The 19294-nt window shown below is 29.3% G+C and overlaps 3 protein-coding genes and 1 long non-coding RNA gene across 4 annotated transcripts; 2 read left to right on the top strand and 2 right to left on the bottom strand.

The window, feature by feature from the left end:
- Positions 1–618: 618 nt before the first annotated feature.
- Positions 619–7672, bottom strand: LOC115698493 (uncharacterized). Its single transcript, XM_030625565.2, has 19 exons — positions 7399–7672; positions 5007–6572; positions 4819–4905; positions 4523–4727; positions 4313–4439; positions 3873–3968; positions 3637–3718; positions 3489–3548; positions 3333–3385; positions 3001–3167; positions 2699–2909; positions 2459–2516; positions 2315–2371; positions 1970–2221; positions 1729–1790; positions 1573–1629; positions 1381–1474; positions 1164–1304; positions 619–1058 (listed from the first exon to the last, which is right to left on the bottom strand). The coding sequence occupies exons 2-19, from the start codon at positions 6564–6566 to the stop codon at positions 939–941; spliced, it is 3489 nt and encodes a 1162-aa protein (XP_030481425.2). The 5' UTR covers positions 6567–6572; positions 7399–7672; the 3' UTR covers positions 619–938.
- Positions 7673–9121: 1449 nt separating this feature from the next.
- On the top strand, positions 9122–10090 carry LOC115700433 (probable transcription factor At3g04930). The gene has a single exon (XM_030627975.2). The coding sequence runs from the start codon at positions 9388–9390 to the stop codon at positions 9976–9978; it is 591 nt and encodes a 196-aa protein (XP_030483835.2). The 5' UTR covers positions 9122–9387; the 3' UTR covers positions 9979–10090.
- A 1057-nt stretch (positions 10091–11147) lies between these two features.
- Positions 11148–12507, bottom strand: LOC115701496 (cyclin-dependent kinases regulatory subunit 1). The gene is made up of 4 exons (XM_030629308.2): positions 12377–12507; positions 12218–12296; positions 12083–12143; positions 11148–11621 (listed from the first exon to the last, which is right to left on the bottom strand). Exons 2-4 carry the CDS (start codon positions 12268–12270, stop codon positions 11490–11492), a joined length of 246 nt encoding a protein of 81 aa, XP_030485168.1. The 5' UTR covers positions 12271–12296; positions 12377–12507; the 3' UTR covers positions 11148–11489.
- An 11-nt stretch (positions 12508–12518) lies between these two features.
- LOC133030025 (uncharacterized) lies at positions 12519–17917 on the top strand. Its single transcript, XR_009683931.1, has 3 exons — positions 12519–13345; positions 14329–16033; positions 17018–17917. It is a non-coding gene; the product is annotated as an uncharacterized LOC133030025 (long non-coding RNA).
- Positions 17918–19294: the final 1377 nt, after the last annotated feature.

Genomic DNA, 19294 nt, shown 5'->3' with positions numbered 1-19294 from the left:
TATAATGTATCATCATACAATAAATTATTATTTATTTTGTCTATTAATGTCTATTAATAGAAATTTCTATTTTTCTAAAATAAAAGATAAAAAATATGTACCAAAAGGTGTAACCATTAATTTATTATTGACTTACAATGGTCATATATATATTTATTAATTTCAATAATATATAAAATAAAAATTAAAGTTGATATGGAAGACACTTTAAGTAACAAACAATAATAAAAGTTTGGCTTTGCATATATTAAAAGTTGATATGAAGCAATTAATAACAATTATTATTAGTCTTGTTAACAATGCACTAGAGCTAAATAAAAAGAGGCTATATCTTTGAAGGATCATATTACATCACAATTTCTATAAATTAACAAATAATAAAGTAAAGAAAATCTTTTAAAATACAAAAAGAATCATTTACTTACATTTTTTTAATGATTTATTGACCAATTAATTCATTGCTCAGCAAAACACTCATCTAAAATGAAAAAACTAAAAATCAAAATCAAAAGATATCCTTCAACTTCAAGCCCAATTCCATTAATCAATCAAAATTGGGAGACCTTCCAAAATAATTTTATAAAATTTAGACAAAAGTCATAATAATATAGAAGAGAATAAACAAGAATGAATTTCCCATTTTAGGCTTGGATCAACTATATGTTACAAAAAATAACAAAAAATTAGAAAAAGGTCATTCCCTCCATTCCTAATCCCAATTCCAATTCCTAGTCCTATCACATATTTGATAATTTGAGATCATAAAGAAATTTCCAGTATAATACTTCTGCTTTGTTGATGTGATTGCTTTCATGTACACCGAAAATAGTTAGAAAAAAAAGAAAAAACACAACCCTGTACATTCATTCCAAGGAAAAGGCACCGCAAAATACTTGCCTTTTCCGTCCCAAAATTTTGCCGAAAGAAAGCATCTCCAGCTACCCTTCTACCATCTTATTATTATCTCTCCCAACAATTCGGCATTTGGGAACCGCCTTTCTAAGCACCGACGTCCCTTGAAAGATCATCATCTGGTATTGTCTCTTGATCTTGTTTAGCTGCAACACAGAAGAAAAAACACATATGACAAACCGAGTCAACCAAATATAGCATAACGATCAAAAGAAAACAGAGGACTCTTTTGGATTCACATTCTCACGTACCTCGTCTTGTGCTAATTTACCAAAACCGAACTTTTTAGTCCAAATCGATACTGCTTCGTCTGCAGCTGGTAGCACGAGATCTTTCACGTTCAAGAAAGCGAGAAATCGCTCGAAACATGAAAACAGGGTTTGGAAGTAACCCTAAACAGAACATAACAAGTTAGGAAAACTTCTCATTAAGTTAAATTTTATTGAGATAACAAAGTGTTGAACAAACCTGTCCTTGGCATTCCGCGCTGGTAGCCACCAAAGGCAGCTCAGCCACATCTGATCCATAGATTCGGAATATTCCAGCAGAGACAACACATTGACTGCATTACAAGAAATGTTTTCAAAGTTAAAATATTGGGAAAATTGAATCACCATAACTAAATTACATTTTCTTTTTTCTTTCTTCTAAGTTTCTTACTTGACCGTCAAAATCGCACAATACATGCGACTAAAATCTTGCCCCATACTGCTCTTTCTGTAATATTAAGATAAACGATGAATAAGCATTAAGCAAACAAAAATCCCAAACAACTAAATAGTCTCAATTTATATAAGTTTACAGCTTAGTGCTTACCCGTAGAGCATTGCTGGGATTAGATCATTATTTGAAGAATCAGTTATCGGAGCAAAACAATCCTACAGCAGAAATGAAATACAACACAAGAAATAAGCAACTGTGATACTAAAATTCTTGGTTGAAGCTGTAATTAAATAAGAATCGACAGCTTAACATATGAGAACACCATGATCCGACATGGTACCATCGAGATACAGAATCATTAAATAATGAAAAATAGTAACTAATAAACACTCACGTGGAAAATAGAAACGGCCTTGGAAAGCAATGATGCAGCTTCATCATCGGAAGCCATTTTTTTCCCATTAAGTATTCTCCATTTAATATCAAGTTCAGTCCCGCTCTCTGAACCTTCCTTCTTCTGCTTCTTGTTAATGACATTGATAAGAGATTCTGGGAGCTTCTCTTCTCCATTAGCTAGCAATTTTTGCAAAGCCGAATGAATCCTCTGACAATCTCTGCAACAGAACCATGCTCCGACCGGCAATTCCTGGTTGACAATCATTTTTAACTTTGAGCAAAGAAAATATAATATAACAAATATGATGATGAAAAATAAGAACAGGGAAAATGAGGGTCAAACCTTAAGATCTTGCATTTCATGCTCTTTCAAACAGCCAACATGAAATTCTCTTTCACACTGTGGAAAGAAAACAAAGCACCTCAGTTAAAACTAGAAAGTAGGAAAATTAGTTTATTTTATTTAAAAAATGAGAGAACTATATACCTGGTCACAAAATAGGACGGTGCGAGGACCGAATTCTGATTTGCTAAAATCATGATCTCTGCACAAGAAAAAAATTATGCATAAATACTAAAAACTAGAAGAAATGACATGATTTGCAAAAACAAAGAGGAAAAAAGATACGCATGGCATGTCAGCAATAAAAAGAGTCAAGTGCAATGGTGTTAAACCGAGACTAGACACTACTATATTATTCCACAAAAATAGAAAATATGAAGACACCTGCATAATGCGCATCCACCGAAACCCATTTCTTCAGTATTGAATATGCGGATGCAGCGGTTGGCAATTTGCTGTATAGGATCAACACCCGGGACCCTTCCAGCTGCAACGGCATTGGGATTACGCTCCAAACATTTCTCGCTTACATGTTGATTTTGGCATATTTTACAATACCAAGTGCCACTAGGAACAATTTGTTGATTAATACACTCTGCAATGGCACCCCCAAATAAATAAATAAATGCAGGTGACGAAAACTTAAAAGTAAAAATAATAAACTAGCTCAAAGAGCAGTAACCTACGTCCATGAAAAGACCTTGGACAACCATCACAGCACAAAAGGTCTCCTCCATCATGACAGACATAGCAGAGATCATCATTATCATAGTTAGAGAATTTTCGATTCTTTGATAGTGACAATGACAATTCATGAAGAGACACCCCATTGGATGTGTATATGTGTAAGTAGCTGCCAAAAAGAAAAAGAGGAAAGGTAAATGGCTAGACATGTTCTGAAACAGATTTTTCAAACATGACACTGGCAACAAGAGGCGGTGCTAAATTTTAGAATTATTTGACATTATAGACCGGAAATTGGGAGCAAACTACCAAATAGAATCAAAGAAATACTCACGGCTTTCGTCGTGATGCCCATCCAGCATGGGCTTCAAACTGGGAAGGACTGACCTGTACATCAAAAATAAGAAATGTATTAATATATATATATATATACAGATATATATTTAATTGGTATCATTAGGAGTATGAATTCAAGAGGAAGATAAAGTACCTCAGAATTGCAACAACTACACATGATTCCATAGCCCTTTTTATAACCCACCAATAATTTCTGCAAACAACAAACAAACACAAATAAAATTGACTTGCACACAAAATGTCCTAAGAAAATGAAACTAAACATAAAACTTTATTGAAACCTCTCCACGGGCATAATATGCTACTTCAGTTCCATCTGGCAGAATATCATCCTCAAAAACCAATCTATGCAGCCGAAGATCCCTATATGTCAGAAAAAGGACTAGAAATTTAGAAGATACCTCAATTGTAAAGATTATCAAGGAAAAACACCATATGTATGACAAACGAAGGATGGTAACAAGTGTGTGTGTGTGTGTGTGTGAGAGAGAGAGAGAGAGAGAGAGAGAGAGAGTACTTTCGTGTTATTCTTCCTTGACTCTTACTTTGTGATGAGTTATTGTTCTTTGACAAACTATTAGTACTCATAGGCGAAAAGGCTGGTTTTGGTGACCTGAGAAATCTCAAACATAACCTTGTCTTAAAAACCGTGGTTGTAGAAATAATAAAATTATTATAAGGAACCCAGCAAAAAAGAATTATTACAAGGAAAACAAACAAAAAAAAAGTAGAATCCATGCATCCTGTCTGATCAATCCTTCTTCACAACCAATAATGAAGTAAAAATTCATAATACTACAGGATCCTCTACATATATGCATAATAAGAACATAGAAGCTATTTAACAAGTATAAATCTTGCAATATTTTAGAATCTCAGTCTAATTGGCACTACCACCTAAAATCTATTCCATAGAGATAAGCTGCATTTAAAAAGTAACAATAGAAAAAGGCTCACTCTTCATTTTTGTCAGCATCTTCATTGTTGTCAGTGCTTTCAACCACGTTAGGCTGAGATTCTTTCAGGGTGATACATGAATTGCAAAGTAGCGTTGTTCTTTTATCGGTGTCATTGGGAATTGACCCTGAATATAAAAGATCAAAGAAGTTACACTCCATGCAGATACTAGTGGTAGAGCAAATTAAACAAAGTAGAGATAAAAGCAACCTTTGCAATTCATACAGATGTTACACTTTACAATAGAAGTGCAACCAATGGTTCTTTTGACTGTTTCTTCCAAATCAACCAATGAAGAATTTTGGCATGCTCTCATGACATCTCTAAGGGTGTTTCCATTGTCCAAATATATATACTCTGGTGGGCGTTTATTTGAGCTAGCTGCATGCAGCTCAAAAACAGAAGGTGTAACAACCTACGAAAAACAGAAGTTTAGTCGAAATATGGCCAGAAATAATACACACATGGACTTGTACAAACCAAAACAAAATGACCTGTGTTCTTACTTCCTTTCCTTTGCAAATATCACAATGACATGCTATTCCAGACCCTCTGATCACTCCAAGAAGTCCAGAATCTTGAGGTCCTTTTACCTAAGTATGAAGAAGTAAATGAAGAATAAATTTGAAACAAGTATTCACAAGCATGCAAATCTTGAAACTGCAATCATGAATAAAACTGGAGAAAATAGTACCTTTTGGCCTCTCATGTACCTCACAGATTGTCCCTCGAGAATTCCTGTATCAAGAAGGTCTTTTAATTTGGAAGGAAACTTCTTCGTTGTATTGTATGTATCCCGCTTTGCTGTGGATGTTACAACCAAGCTAGTCATATTAACATCCTTCTCACTTGCATCTTCTTTTTCTACTGCACCTTCCATATCCGACTTTGGCTTCAAGGCTGACCGAGTAAACCGCCTTGGTGTTGTCTCAAGCACAGCCTTGTTTGCCTTATGTTTTCTACTAATTGAAACTGACGGATGATCATCAACCAACTTTTTTGTGGTATCAACTTGCTTTGCTTCTTCTTTCACGGAATTGTCTTCACATGAGATTTGATCCAATGAAAGCAACTGTAAATCAGTTTTCTCCCCATGCTCCTCAATGGATGTATCACCTAAAGACTTTGGGAGATCAATATTCTCTACTTGCTTTTCCAGGGGCATATTTTCATGTAAGATTCCTTCCACTGCAATCTTTTGAGTATCAATCTGCTCTTGTGTAGAGTTATCACTACACAAGGCTTTATCTTCACACATATGTTCGTCTCCTGCAGATTTTCGAGGATCAAATTTATCTCCTTGCTCATTTGTGAACTCATCCACGCACATAGGTTCAGCACCTAAAGACTTTCTGGGCTTAGGTTTTTCCATTTGTTCCTCAGTGGAATTATCATTGTGCAATGATTCAGCCTCAGCTGCTACTTCCTGAACAATTTCCTGCTTTAGCTTTAACGCAGATCGAGTAAACCGTCTTGGTGGTGTTGGCTTTCCTTTTGCCTTTGCCTTTGCCTTTGCCTTTGCCTTCTCAACCACCACTTCCTTTGCTGCTTCATGTACTAGTAATTTTGGGTGATCAAATCCTTCTATTTGATCCTTTAACGGCTTGACTTCATGCACAAATTCCTCAGTGGATGTATCTTTACATATTACAACTTCTAAAGACTTTTTTAAAGTAGTTTTCTCTGTGTCCTCATCCATGGGCTCCTCATCCTTCATAAGTAAGACCACTCCATCTTCCATTTCATCACCCATCTTTGTTTCAACCAAACGACAACGTTTAGCCTTTTGCTCCCCTGCCACTAACTCAGATTCATCAATCTTAAGCTCCTCATCACTCACATTATCAACCACATCACTCTTAGCCTCCTCTTCACTCAATGGTTCTGAAATCCTCATTTTAACTCCTTTGTTGCTTGCTTTTGAAACTCTTTCTGATTCTAAGGATGTAGAGACCTTCAAACTATTCACACTCACATCATCCAAACCCACATTGTGAGCTTTCCTCGACCGAGTTCGACCCGAATACTCACTTGCATTATCTACACCCTCATTGTAAACTTTCCTCGAACGAGTTCGACCCGAAGACCCACCTAAATTATCCAAACCCTCATTGTGAGCTTTGCTCGACCGGGTTCGCCCCATAGACCCAGAAAGCTCTGCTTGGGCCTTCAAAGCAAAGGCAAACTCTCGCTTCAAACCGGTTCGAACTTGAGATAAAACCATGAACTCCTCTGAATCTGTACCTTTCGCCATGGAAACCTAAATACATGTATATGCATTTATCATATTGAAATTCAAACAAAGACAATCAATAAATACAAAAAGCCAATGTGTTGAATATTAAGACACGATTAAAAAAATATTATAGGGGCTTGTGAGTTCACTGAGTTGAGATTAGATAGAAGGAGAAATAAGACATGTAGCTCAGTTTCTATGAACAAGACTTTGACAAGAGGTACAAAGAGAAAAAGCCCACACACTGGTTTCTTTTCCAATTCCTAAAAAACTATAGATACCATCTTTGAAATTTTCATAATAAATTTGCTATCAGCTCTTATGCATTTATGTACTTGAGGACTATACAAAAACTATTTCTTCATACAAAAATGTAAACTACTAGCACAAGTTTGTCAAGAACGACTAAACTAAAGACCATTTCATGAAGAATAAAACTAACACGAAGCACAATTGCTTTCTGGATTCAACAATTTACCATTTTCATGTAAGAAGACAAGTATGTCATCTAATATACTATATCAAAACAAACATGAATGAATGTATGATGTTTTGTTTATTTCATATTTTTTTATATATATCTACACAAAAATGGGTAGTTTATTCTTCTCCTTCTACGCTCTAAAATCAGTTACACAAATTTTCCTTCTCAACACTATTATTATTATCTTCTTTTGGCAAGATTCCAAGTCAACCCAATATCCATACCCATACCAATGCTTACACATAAACTCTTCAAAAACACAATTACATAAATAAATACTCAAATCAAACCGCTCAGATTGAAAAATCAATGGAATTGAAAACAACAAACACATCAAATCAAAAAGAGAATTTAGATTTGTAATACCTTGCGGAGAAATTGGATAATGAAATCCCTAACTTATAACGAGGCTTACATGCCCAAGCCTGATTCTGGTACGTAAAGAAAATAAAAAATAAAAAAAACCTTTCTGAATCGCGTAAACGAGTTGACACCCTACAATGGCGGATTAGGGCAAAGAACATGAAAAGATTAGAAACAGGGAGAGAAGAAGAAGATATGGAAAAGTGTTGAAGAGAAAGACGAAAAGGGTTTGGGTTTCCCACTTTTTATTCATTTCATAATAATAATAATAAAATTGGGAAGGAAAATTCATATTTTTTTAGGGTTTGTTATTATGATTTGATTTAATTACAGAAAGTAAAAAAATCATTCTTTTTATTATTATTATTATTATTATTCAAATTAGGGGCAAAAATTAGGAAAGTTTTAATTTTAGACATTTTTTATGAAAATTTTATCCTAACAAATTTAACACACAAAGCTTCTTTTCTTTTTATTGTTGGAAAACTTTTTTTATACATATAAATTATTTAGGGTAAAAAGTGTTGTAATTAATTTGGATCAAATTCCTACTTAACAATTAATTATTAATTTTAAGTATTTAATACCAACAACCAACAACACTATTGTTGCCAACTTCTAGGTATGAGGAGAAGGATTTGGACTTTTCAAGGTAAGAATGACTAATTAAAAATATGTTGAACTTAAATTAAATAACACAAATTAATTTAGAGTAGTTTGGGCCCAAAAAATAGAAATTAACCTATCTTTACTCCCTATATTTTGAACAAATCCACATGGCACTAACAATTATATATTTAACAAATTAGGTGTAGAAAATTTTAGCACTTTTTCTCACATTTTTAAATAAAATTTTACACTTCAAACAAAAAAAGTCAAGAATAAGAAAATCAAACTCAAGCACAAGGCTTTCAAAGCCCTTGTCTTGTTTTTGTTGTTGATGCTCCTTCACCATTTCTGAACCATTTGGGAAATCGTATAGGCTTTTATTGTCACGTTTTAGTAGTTTTGTTTTTTGGTCCAAGTTCATAATGTTTCTGTTTATTGTTAAGGCTTTCTTAAATTTCTGGTTGTGATTGGGGGAAACTCGTTAATGTGTGTATCTTTAGTTTTATTTGGTTTTTCTTTGTAATAATGGTTGTATCCTAGGTTTTATGTGGTGTTGGCTTTGGTCGTTTTGTAAGGTTTATTGCAACGTTGTAATCAGTGTGGTTAATTGTTTATTTAGTCATCTCCACTTAAAATCTATGCAACTTCATTTGCGAATGACCAATTCACACAATCACTTTGAGCTCATTTTTAAAGCAGTTAACAGTATATTCATAACAATATCTCCATCACTTTTTTTTTATTATTATTCACATTCTTATCCCGAAACACTCCCACTAGCCAAATTTTTTAACAAGCTTTATGAATTCGATTTTTTTTTATTTTGAATTTTTTCATATTTTATAAAATATCTTAAATAACAACACAATCATAAAAAAATTATATTAAAACTTTTTCCTCAATACCAAAACAAAAATTAAAAAATTTACATAAATTGTTATTTTAAATAAAAGAATTATAATTTTATGTTCAAAGTTATTTATATATATTTACGGTATTTTATAAAACAAAAAACCACATGAAAGTAGAAGGAAAATAATATACAAATGACAAAAAAAAAAAACAACAACAAAAATAAAAGAACAACATAAAAACCGTAAAAAATATTTAAAATTTCTTATTTTTGTATTTTTTTTTTTTTTTTTGTATGTTTTGAAATAATTTTTTTTTATATAAAAGAAGCTTATTAGTTTTAATTAATAAACGAAACCTCCACTTAGTTGGAGTAGTCTTGGGCTTAGGCCTGGGCCAGGGCCAGTGAATTGGGCTTGGGCCAAAAAAAAAAATTAAAATAATAAAACTATTTTTACAATTTAAATCAAAAGTTGCCAAAATCCAAATCCATTTTTCCATTTTCAAAAAAAAAAAAGAAAAATCAAAATTATGTCAACGCCAAAGCGCTCCACCACCACCACCACCACCACCAACCTCCGATCTCCGACAAAGTCACCACCACCATCGTCAAACGGAAATTCCCGGCGACTCTTCACCGAGTCAGACGAGATCCACCTCCTGAAATCCTTCCTCAAGCTCTCCAAACAGTCATCTCCATCTTCAGCCATCACATCTCCAAACCTAGAGCGAATCCAAACCCGATTGGATCACAAATTCACTCACAGTCAGATCATCGACAAGCTCCGCCGTTTACGAATTAAGTACCACCGCGAAGCAAGGACTAAGTCACTCATCAAAACCCCTCACGATACTCGTCTCCATAAGATCGCTCGCAAGATTTGGGGCAAGAAAGCTCAGCAATTACCCAAAGAAGAACATGCAAAGGAAGAGAAAGAGATGTTAAAGGGGAAATGGTGGGAGTGTTCGGATGAAGAGAAAGTGAAGGAATTGCAGAAGAGATGGGTTTTGCTGAGAATGGAAGAAGCTGAGTTAATGAGTAGGAAAGCTGAGTTGATTAAGAAGCAAATGAAGTTGATAGCTCAAGCTTTAGGGTTTTCTTCTTCTTCTTCATCTTCATAATTATTTATGTTTTTTTTTTTTTTTAGTTTGATTTGATTCAAGATAAATTCTTGGAAGGAACAAAAAATGTAATATTTTGAAGGTTTGATTTAATTTTTTTTTAATTTCCAAATTTAAACTTATTTAGGATTACCAAAAGATTTATCAAAATTTTGGTTTTATACAAATTAACCAATATATATATATATAGACTATATCTATATCTAAATTGATTCAAGGGAGAAAAGGGAAAGAAGTACATCTCACCAATGTAATTGATTTTAGCATTATCCAAATATTGGTTTTGTCCAAATTTACCAATGGCTCCCATTCTTTTTACAAAATTGATTTTAGCATTATCTAAATATGGGCAAAAATACAAAACTGCAAAATGTTGGACATTGCTTATGGTACTATGTGGTAATTTACTATAAAGTACCAATGTTTTTTAACTAAATAATACACGAGAAAATGATTTTTTATTAATAAACCCTAATTCTCATGGGGTATTAAAATTAGAGTGTCTAATTGAGATTGGGACCCACAGGTACAAGTTTAGGAGTGATACTATCTGTTTCATATTTGACTCAAATATATAATTTTCAAACATTACCTACCAGCTTTTTATTAATTTTCTTTAATTTTACAGTGTAATTTTTAATAGGTAAATATTTATTTATTTTACAGCCAATATTTTGGTTTTTATTTTTATTTTGAATTATATTACATTCTTTTTTTCTTATTGTTATTGTTTTAATCTTAATTAATACCCAATAAATCTTCATACCTTTCTTCTATCCGGAATCTAATTAAGCAGGTCAGGAATGGAGACATAAATAAGAAACAGGTACATGTTTGAGAGATGCAACATGTAGTGTGTACTTGGACAATTATCTTCAACAATTGGAATGTAATTAGGCAATTGAAAAAACACACAAAACTATATAATTACCATTTACCATCAAATTTCTCCCAACTACAATTTTCTCTTGGCTTGCCACACATGCCCAAAATGACAATTTTTAGTGTATAGAAAAACACAACTTAATGTACTGATATATTAACACAAGTCCTCCAGACCAAATTTGATACAAGCAAGAATTATATGATGTGAACATTTAACCTACATTATTAATTCAAATTATATATCCTAAAGCCCAACAACTTAAAATTATACACTCATTCTAATATATGTGAAAAAACCCATCAAATCAAAACGAAACACAACATAAATAGTACACAAATGGACCTTAGAATCCACAAAATCTAAGTAGTACGTACACCAGAGGTAAACACAAGATTTTTCAACAGATGAAAAAGACACATGAATCCTTACTACTTCTGGTAGGTAAAAAGCTTGTCATTAAATTCTCCAAATGAGAGAACTAAGAAGCATAGACAGTACAAGTAAACATCATAACATCCAATGTACTACCACTACTCATAACAATCCATAACAAAGTACCAAGTATCAAGTATTTAATTTCACTTCCAGATACTCAAATATTGATTGATATCTGATTACTTAGATCTTATGCTTGGTTCTCCTGTTGCTGTTGATAGTTCAGAGTCCTCCTGAAGAGCATGATGTGTGGCTCGGGGCGATGAATGGCATAGTGAACCCACCCACGACTCTGCTGCACCCCAATAGCACGCCATTCGTTCTGAAAATGACACATAGAGAAAAGCAATTAAGAACATTAACAATAACAATGTTTCCATAGTTCAAGTCCTTCAGAGATTTATACCCAAAAAACAAAAACCAATAAGCAATTAAGAACAATAACAATGTCTCCATAGTTCAAGTCCAGAGTTTTATACCCAAAAATAAAAACCAATACAATGCGATGAATTACTCACACGTTAATCCCAAACCCATATATCAACCAATTAAGACAACAGAAAGAACATGAATCATAAGCCCTAAAAATTAACTAAGCCTTAAAATTACATTGTTCAATCGCATTTCTCAACTTTATGATCTAACATACAAATACCACAAAATCAGACACATCACTCGATTGAACAAAATCAAAATCAACCTTTTCATTCAAATCAACCAATCAAAGGGGCAAAAGAGTGTAACATCAAAACTTAGGTTTTACAAAAAACAAACAGAACATACCTCAGAAAGAAGACGATTCTTGGGAAGGAGTTTGGCCACTTCCGGAGGAAGAACAACGTGCCTGGATTGAACATACAAACCGATTAAAATTGAGATCGGATCAAAATTAAAACATCAAAGAGAAAAGAAAGGTACCTGTACTCATAGGTATCGTCGAAGTATTTCTCGGAATACTGGATCTGACCCATTTAAAAATTAGGGTTTCTACTGAAATCTGAAAAGGGAGAAGATCAATTTAAGAAAAATAGAAGGAATTGAAAGAATCTGTGAAAAAATCGATGAACAAGTTCGTACCTTCACTTCACTACGATTCTTCTCTAGAGAGAGAGAAAATGAGAATGCGAAAGAAAATGAAAAATGAAAATGGATTTGAAAAACATAAGCTATAAAGACGTTTTTTATATTATTTAATTATTGAATAAATATTTTTAAAAATAATAATAATAATAATAATTACAACGATCATATTTTCCTTCTATTTATAATTAATTTATTTTGAAATTCAAAATTTGAAAATTTTCCCGCTTTTAACAACCCACCATCTTTAAAGAAAAAAAAAAAAAAAGTTAAGAGGGTTCTTTAATTAATTATAATTTAATTTTTTAATCATGTTTATTAATAATTAGGTTTTGTTGTCGTTTAACGTTTTCCTTGGATGAGATTGTCGTTTTTTTAATTTTTTTTTTTTTACTTTGTTATTCTTTTGTTGAAATTTTATGTATATTAATTTGGTCATTTTCATTGCTTGCTATACTTAATGTCGTTTTTCCAATATATTGTCGTTTTTTGTGATTACTAATTTTGTAATGAGATTGTCGTTTTCTACTTTGTTATTCTTTTGTTGAATTTTATGTCGTTGCTTGCTATATTTAATGTCGTTTTCCAAATATATTGTCGTTTTTTGTGAATACTAACTTTGTAATGATGTCTATTATTATTATTATTATTATTATTTCGAAAAACCTCAAAATATTTGTACAAATTAATCGTGTACTTTTGACAAGGACATAATCTATATATATATATAATTCTCTTGCTTGGACAGATGACATGGCGGTCTCTATGAGTTTTTCTCACATTTCTTTATTTTCTCAAAAAAAAATTATGGAGACCTGTTAGTTTCTCCTTTATATAGCGGTAAAGCTCTTTCGAGGCCTAGCAAGTCTCTTTATCTAAATGTCATGCCTTATCATGAGAGTTTGCCCTTGGTTTGGAATCTATAGGAAGTTGTGGGTCTCTTCTCTGTGACGCTAAGCTCCACAGGTGTGTTTCCAGTTATGTGTAATTCGTAAGTATATAAGTAAATTTATATATTATATGTATATATATTGTATGGGTTTAGCTGTTGGAGATCAAATAATCATTTAAATGGTTTAAATTTACCTATAAAAGACAATATCTTTTATGGTATTTTTTTTTTTTGATGAAAATCTTTTATGGTATTTTAGGTAATGCAAAAATAATATGAAATGTGGACTATACATATATAAATAGATGTGTGTGTGCATGCGTTCGTTGGTGCTTTTATATTGGTTGTTTTTTTAGGAAGAATATATGACATATTTGATTAATTAATCATGTATCTTGTATATTTATATAATCCTTTTGGCATGTGAGGTGGCTTCTCACATGAATTTTCTTTTACTTTTGTTGCTCTTTCAATTTTTCACATTTTTGTTATATTTTTATTCTTTATTAATATTTATTTATCATTTAAAAAATTATTATTGTCTTTTCATTTTCATAACTCATATCCTAATACTATTTTATTATTACTCTATTTATATTATCACTATTATTGTTGTAACATTTTTTATTTTCGATGATCATAACTAATAAGATTAATTTGTATTATTAAATATTAATTTGTATTATTAAATAACAAATAATATATTCCTAATCTTTAAGTACTATATAAGATGATTTGGCTTGTGAGTTGGCAGCTAGAGAATTTTTTTTATTTGATTATAATGGTTTGTTTGAAGAGATGAACAAAGTAAAAATGTCATGCAATGCATTTGTGGTTTGAACGTTAAAGGTATCCATCATGATCATTATCATTTCATCTTTTTTTAAATTTCGTATGTTTTTTTTTCTATTACTTTGAAAATAGACTTCTAAAATTATGAGTAAAAGTCTTTTATTTTACTTAATATTTTATCTATATATATATATGTCTCATAATTATGAGTCAAGGTCTTTTATTTACATATGTCTCATGGTGAGGTTTAATGTCCTTAAAATAGGTGATCACTATATTATTGAGTAAAATCAATGTGTATTAGGCTTTGGCTCACAAAAAAATGAAGAAAGAACGACAAAAGCATGAAGAAGCGGGATGAAACTCTACTTGAAGAACTCTAAGATCATAAAAAATGGAATAATACTCGAGAACAACAATGAAGTTTATATTACCTATTAGAGACGATAAACAATTCTCATATCCAACATTGTGTATTATTATGTTTAAATTTTTTTAAAAGCACTCCCATATATATTGTGCTACTGTATATTTAGACCTTTATATTCGAATAAAATTTTAATTTTATGTGATCTCTTCTATTTTATTTTTCTCTTTTATTTAAAAACATGTATACATCAATTTTTTTTATAATTATTTTTATGCCATAAGTTATATATAATTTTAGTACAATATATAAATTTCTTTATGCTCCAATCATTTTTAACAAAATTCATATATTATTAATAATTAGATACAAAACATTGTTTATAAATTTATATCATTTTTTTTATTTTTAACATAATTATTCAAGAAAAAAAATTACTTCCTTTTAAGAATATTAATTCAAAATAATAATTTTTTTTAATTAATCTATTTGTGTTATATTAATTTTATTTTATTGCTATCCATTAAAAATTCTTCAAATTTTATATTAGAAAGCTAAAAAAAAGAAAAGAGGCTATATTAGAGTACACAAAATTATTATCATAAAGAAACAAATCTTACAAAACAGTACATAAAACATAAATACAAATTAATCAATCAATATATATATATACGAAGATTTTAAGGAGTTGATGTCGCATGATTCTTATTATCTCTAATACTTATTTTTTAAATTTTTTTTACTAATTTTGTAACCCTCTATATGTAGACCAAAAATCATATATATATCATACTAATACTGTACTTAATACTAATAACTTTTACAGCAATGACCTATCCATTCATATATTTTTTTCAATTCTCCTCTCAATGCTATTTATTATCAATCATAGTAGTTAAGAAAAATTAACTTTTTTTTTTATTATTATTTCTTTCTTTACTAAAAAATTACATGCCTATGACATTCTAAAAACAAAATCATCACTTCTATCATTTATATACATTCATTCATTTTATTAAAAAACATAATAACAAAATAACTATATTATACCATACGTTTTTCATTATTACATGATATCTACACCCATATTTATTATCAATTCTCTTGCTTGGACAGATGACATGGCGGTCTCTATGAGTTTTTCTCACATTTCTTTATTTTCTCATTTTTTTCAATTTTTTAATATTATCTTACTTTTGTTAGCTTTTTAACATTTAATAGCTTTTTAACATTTAAATCTAAGTTTTTGAAGCTTTTTTTTCACTACTTAAATGCTAACGGCAGAATTTATTATTTTTTAATGTGATCTTCCTCAACTATTCTATGGAGTCTCTTCTCTTCCCCTTTATTTTTTAAACGTATATTATTCATAACATTTTTAAAGTATACATTAATTAACATTAATATCTTATTAAAAGAGAGAATTAAGACAAAAAAAAAAATTATGGAGACCTGTTAGTTTCTCCTTTATATAGCGGTAAAGCTCTTTCGAGGCCTAGCAAGTCTCTTTATCTAAATGTCATGCCTTATCATGAGAGTTTGCCCTTGGTTTGGAATCTATAGGAAGTTGTGGGTCTCTTCTCTGTGACGCTAAGCTCCACAGGTGTGTTTCCAGTTATGTGTAATTCGTAAGTATATAAGTAAATTTATATATTATATGTATATATATTGTATGGGTTTAGCTGTTGGAGATCAAATAATCATTTAAATGGTTTAAATTTACCTATAAAAGACAATATCTTTTATGGTATTTTTTTTTTTTGATGAAAATCTTTTATGGTATTTTAGGTAATGCAAAAATAATATGAAATGTGGACTATACATATATAAATAGATGTGTGTGTGCATGCGTTCGTTGGTGCTTTTATATTGGTTGTTTTTTTAGGAAGAATATATGACATATTTGATTAATTAATCATGTATCTTGTATATTTATATAATCCTTTTGGCATGTGAGGTGGCTTCTCACATGAATTTTCTTTTACTTTTGTTGCTCTTTCAATTTTTCACATTTTTGTTATATTTTTATTCTTTATTAATATTTATTTATCATTTAAAAAATTATTATTGTCTTTTCATTTTCATAACTCATATCCTAATACTATTTTATTATTACTCTATTTATATTATCACTATTATTGTTGTAACATTTTTTATTTTCGATGATCATAACTAATAAGATTAATTTGTATTATTAAATATTAATTTGTATTATTAAATAACAAATAATATATTCCTAATCTTTAAGTACTATATAAGATGATTTGGCTTGTGAGTTGGCAGCTAGAGAATTTTTTTTATTTGATTATAATGGTTTGTTTGAAGAGATGAACAAAGTAAAAATGTCATGCAATGCATTTGTGGTTTGAACGTTAAAGGTATCCATCATGATCATTATCATTTCATCTTTTTTTAAATTTCGTATGTTTTTTTTTTCTATTACTTTGAAAATAGACTTCTAAAATTATGAGTAAAAGTCTTTTATTTTACTTAATATTTTATCTATATATATATATGTCTCATAATTATGAGTCAAGGTCTTTTATTTACATATGTCTCATGGTGAGGTTTAATGTCCTTAAAATAGGTGATCACTATATTATTGAGTAAAATCAATGTGTATTAGGCTTTGGCTCACAAAAAAATGAAGAAAGAACGACAAAAGCATGAAGAAGCGGGATGAAACTCTACTTGAAGAACTCTAAGATCATAAAAAATGGAATAATACTCGAGAACAACAATGAAGTTTATATTACCTATTAGAGACGATAAACAATTCTCATATCCAACATTGTGTATTATTATGTTTAAATTTTTTTAAAAGCACTCCCATATATATTGTGCTACTGTATATTTAGACCTTTATATTCGAATAAAATTTTAATTTTATGTGATCTCTTCTATTTTATTTTTCTCTTTTATTTAAAAACATGTATACATCAATTTTTTTTATAATTATTTTTATGCCATAAGTTATATATAATTTTAGTACAATATATAAATTTCTTTATGCTCCAATCATTTTTAACAAAATTCATATATTATTAATAATTAGATACAAAACATTGTTTATAAATTTATATCATTTTTTTTATTTTTAACATAATTATTCAAGAAAAAAAATTACTTCCTTTTAAGAATATTAATTCAAAATAATAATTTTTTTTAATTAATCTATTTGTGTTATATTAATTTTATTTTATTGCTATCCATTAAAAATTCTTCAAATTTTATATTAGAAAGCTAAAAAAAAGAAAAGAGGCTATATTAGAGTACACAAAATTATTATCATAAAGAAACAAATCTTACAAAACAGTACATAAAACATAAATACAAATTAATCAATCAATATATATATATACGAAGATTTTAAGGAGTTGATGTCGCATGATTCTTATTATCTCTAATACTTATTTTTTAAATTTTTTTTACTAATTTTGTAACCCTCTATATGTAGACCAAAAATCATATATATATCATACTAATACTGTACTTAATACTAATAACTTTTACAAAGAATGACCTATCCATTCATATATTTTTTTCAATTCTCCTCTCAATGCTATTTATTATCAATCATAGTAGTTAAGAAAAATTAACTTTTTTTTTTATTATTATTTCTTTCTTTACTAAAAAATTACATGCCTATGACATTCTAAAAACAAAATCATCACTTCTATCATTTATATACATTCATTCATTTTATTAAAAAACATAATAACAAAATAACTATATTATACCATACGTTTTTCATTATTACATGATATCTACACCCATATTTCATCTATATATATAGATATCCTCATTTAAAAAGAAACAAATTAAATACAGAGGCTAAATTTTACTTTGTGACATATGAAATCATTATTATGACTTGAATCTTTTTTTTATATATATATATAAACATATATATTTCTAATAGATTTTTTTTTGGTAGAAGCTAAATTTCATTAGGAAAGATCTTTCACTTCAACAAACACAACTAATCATTAATTTGAGTATGATCATCATTCTTACTAGAATTACTTTTTAGGTGAGTCTTAATATTTTCCTTAATTTTGTTTACAAGTGTTCAAAAGAATTTCTTCATTTTTATTTATTTTTAAAATTTGTGCATATTAATTTGTTAAGTTTGTGTTGTGTATGATAGTTGCCAGAAATTTCTCCTGTAAAATACATATTGTAGTAATGTGTTGCAATATTATTATACAAACTTTTTATCCTAAACTTTCTCCTCTTTTTTTTTTTTTTGATTAATTACTTAACTTTTTATTTATTTTTCTCACTTAATTATAATTTATAAGAACATGTGTATTTTATTATTTCTTCAAGCTTCATTTTTTTTAAAAAAAATATTATTTTTCCCACTTTGAAGTAAATATGTTATGCCGACTTTTGTTGTATTTTATTAAATATAATTATTAATTTAAAGCAAATATATTGAGTTGTTTAGTAAGTGAATTATAAAAATGAATATTGTATAAGAGATGTATAAGTTACACAAAATTAATTTTTAAAATTGATTTATTTTTAACTGTGTAACGTATGTAACTATTTTTTAATTGATTAATTTAAAATATAAATACATTAAGAAGTTTATTATTTAGTGAATTACAAATTTAATTTAAAAATTAAAAAAAAATTATATAACTAATGAGTTGCGTAAAATGAAATTCATGATGTTAAATTTCAACATGTATGTAACATTCATATGTATTAATTAATTATTAATAAACTAATATAATATTAATGTGCCTTAGTGTATTAAAATTATTGGGTTTACAGATACCAATTTAATAAATACTTTGAAAAAATATGATATGTATCTTTCTGTAATTTTTACAATCTCATTTTCAGACATGTA

This window comes from Cannabis sativa, chromosome 8 (assembly GCF_029168945.1).
Source record: "Cannabis sativa cultivar Pink pepper isolate KNU-18-1 chromosome 8, ASM2916894v1, whole genome shotgun sequence".
NCBI lineage: Eukaryota > Viridiplantae > Streptophyta > Magnoliopsida > Rosales > Cannabaceae > Cannabis > Cannabis sativa.
This window is presented reverse-complemented; position numbering and strand designations above follow the sequence as displayed.